General features: G+C 43.9%; 1 protein-coding gene across 1 annotated transcript; it reads left to right on the forward strand.

Moving 5' to 3' along the window:
- Positions 1–220: 220 nt before the first annotated feature.
- LOC112293918 (proteasome subunit alpha type-1-B) lies at positions 221–2,628 on the forward strand. The gene is made up of 2 exons (XM_024543897.3): positions 221–799; positions 1,953–2,628. Exons 1-2 carry the CDS (start codon positions 449–451, stop codon positions 2,448–2,450), a joined length of 849 nt encoding a protein of 282 aa, XP_024399665.1. The 5' UTR covers positions 221–448; the 3' UTR covers positions 2,451–2,628.
- Positions 2,629–2,892: the final 264 nt, after the last annotated feature.

The following is a 2,892-nucleotide window of genomic DNA, read 5'->3' on the forward strand; positions in this document are numbered from 1 at the left end:
TATCCAACGAAAAATTATTTCAATAGTTAATAAATGCAGTGCTTAGCTCAAAGTTTACTATATGCGTCAATGCGATTGTGCTTTTACAGATACCCGGGTAGAAACTGGGAGGGGAGAGGAGGACCCGTGTATCTTGACAGAGCACGATGCGGAGGAACCAGGCTGCGATGCGAGTGAGGGAAGAGGAGAAGAGGAGGAAGGGTGTCACGCTTCCCGACCTCGACACCATCCCAAATTGCTTCCTCACGCATTGCAATTCTCGCGACGGATCGACAGGAAGCAGATTATCCGCCCCCCCTCGTAAGTCAGAACCTGAGTGCCTTCTTCGAGAGGGTCATTATTCGGAGGGTTTCGGCGCCGTATTGAGGGAGGACGAGGAGGCACAAGGCGTCGGAGCCTGGTGCTGGTAGGGTTTGCAGTTGGCTTGGCTTGTGTGTGAGGTTCGACGATGTTTAGGAACCAGTACGACACGGATGTTACGACATGGAGCCCGGCGGGGCGCCTTCACCAGGTGGAGTACGCCATGGAGGCTGTGAAGCAGGGTAGTGCCGCGATTGGGCTGAGGTCTAAGACACATGTGGTGCTCGCCACTGTGAACAAGGCTTCATCGGAGCTTTCGTCCTACCAAAAGAAGCTTTTCAAGATTGATAATCACATTGGGATTGCCATGGCGGGGCTCACTGCTGACGGGCGTGTGTTGTCTCGGTACATGCGATCGGAGTGCGTCACTCATAATTTTGTTTATGAGTCGCCTCTGCCGGTGGGGCGTTTGGTTGTTCAAGTCGCAGATAAAGCGCAGGTACGTAGGTTAATTCGACGTTGACTTCGATCTGTTCGGATCGGATTAGCTTGAGTCGTTTTTAAGGTCTCTCTGCTGAACAAACAACTTGTTGGAGTATTGTTCAATTTGAGTGCAAATACATGGTGATCGTAGTTACCTTGATTTCGAGTAGTTATACGTTCACGAGACCAGAACATCAGCGTGGACTTCGCGTTTCTGGATGTTCTGAATCAACTCTTCCTCTTTTTAGGGTTAGATGAATTTATTGAAAACTTAGGAGTTGAACTCCTTGACTTAAGAGAATGGAGTGATAGTATGAGGTCTGAAACAATAGTTAACGAGTCAATTCGAGAGCTCGTAACTTCTCATGTACTCTGTATAGTTGTAGGATACATCTTCTATGGTGCTGCATTTGCAGCTTCGTAGTAGTTTACTCTCGCTGTTCACCGTAATTTCCTGTAAATATGGGTGTTGTGGTGAAGGTGCCTAATTAACATTCAAGACCATAAGAATGAGAGTAATATTGCTCATCTGGGCGCCACAGTGTGCTGAGTGTCCCTGTTGATCAAAGTCGATTTCGAATTTCCTGCAGACAGAAATCTTAATAGTTCAGTGTATGCTCCGGGCAAACAAACTTCTTACTTATTGAGCTACTTAATGCACCATCCTGAATATATATACAAATTTTGAGTATCTACTTTCATTGCACCAAGGTATTATGATTTTGTACGCTGTGTGTTCGTTTTATCACCTGCATTTTTTTCCATTGTTCTACTGTAGCTTAAGTCCGTCGACCTATGTCAATGTGTTCGTTTAGTGCATATTTACATTTCTTGTCGCAGCTAGCTGCTCTGAACTGCTTTTATTCTGCTGAGCATTCTTGCATTTTAGGGTAACATTTTATTTTGAACATTCACATTTCATAATCATCACTGTAACTCTGCTGATTTCCCTTTAAATCTATCAGAAGAGCTCTGTTCATTGCAACGATACTTGTATCCTTTTAATCTGCAACTTTTTGCTTTCAGCAAATATGTTCATGTTACGGTTTTATTGGTCCCGAATTGCCACAGTTGCGTTGTGAGAGCATTTCCTGTGAATGGTCGACCTTTCGATATGCTCTCATATCTTGCCTATTTCAACATTTTTATTTATTTTCCCATTCCTGCAGGTATGTACGCAACGCTCGTGGAAGCGGCCATATGGAGTAGGTCTTCTAGTTGCAGGACTGGATGAAACTGGTCCCCACCTTTATCAGAACTGCCCTTCTGGCAACTACTTTGAATTCCATGCTTTTGCAATTGGGTCCCGTTCACAGGCTGCGAAGACTTACTTAGAACGGAAATTTGAGAGTTTCATGGATTGCTCAAAAGTAGAGTTGGTTCGTCATGCTCTTCATGCTGTGAAGGAGTCGCTTCAAGAAGAAGAGCTTAGCAGTGCCAACTGTGGTGTAGCTATTGTGGGTATTGGAGAGCCTTTCGTCATTCTTGACTCCAAGTCACTTCAGGCATACATTGATTCATTGGAAGAGGGCAAGAACGATCAAGCGGCTAAACTTGAAGTAGAAGAGGAAGGAAACGCTGCAGTTATTGAGCGACAGGATATTTCAGGTGGGGCAGGAGTAGGGGTTGGTGCTGAAGGCGAAGGCCCGACCGACATGGAGACTTAGTGAGAGGAAGTCCAGAGACCACCAAAAGCAGGGGAAGGTGATGCATAGTGCTGTGGATGTCAAGGGCTTGCTATTTTTTGCACTCTTTGCTTCCTAAAAGTGAACGAATCATGCAGTTTACAAGTATGTTAACGTCTTTATCATTTTCCTTGTGCTGCATTGAAGCCAATTTCGATTCCTTTGTGTGTTGCCAAATGGGGTGGTAGCTTTCATGCTGTTCGTTATGAGCATCCTCGAGGTCGCAATGTGATAATCAATTGCTAACATGAATTCATATAATGTAAAATGTTTAATATCATTTTACACAGTGTCGAAATTTAAAAATTAAAAAAAAAGTTACAGAAAGGTTTTGAAGTTCCATTAAGTCCCTTCAAATATTGACTTGACATGGACAAGTGTCATAATGCTCACAGTTTTTAAATACTTTTTTGAAAAGGAAATG

This window comes from Physcomitrium patens, chromosome 16 (genome assembly GCF_059467195.1).
Source record: "Physcomitrium patens ecotype Gransden chromosome 16, ASM5946719v1, whole genome shotgun sequence".
Lineage (NCBI taxonomy): Eukaryota > Viridiplantae > Streptophyta > Bryopsida > Funariales > Funariaceae > Physcomitrium > Physcomitrium patens.

Excerpts from the sequence above, each read along its gene's own strand:
- LOC112293918 (XM_024543897.3), top strand. The coding sequence starts at position 449 with ATGTTTAGGAACCAGTACGACACGGATGTTACGACATGGAGCCCGGCG. Across the intron at positions 800-1,952 it reads AAGTCGCAGATAAAGCGCAG|GTATGTACGCAACGCTCGTG; the intron begins GTACGTAGGTTA and ends CCATTCCTGCAG.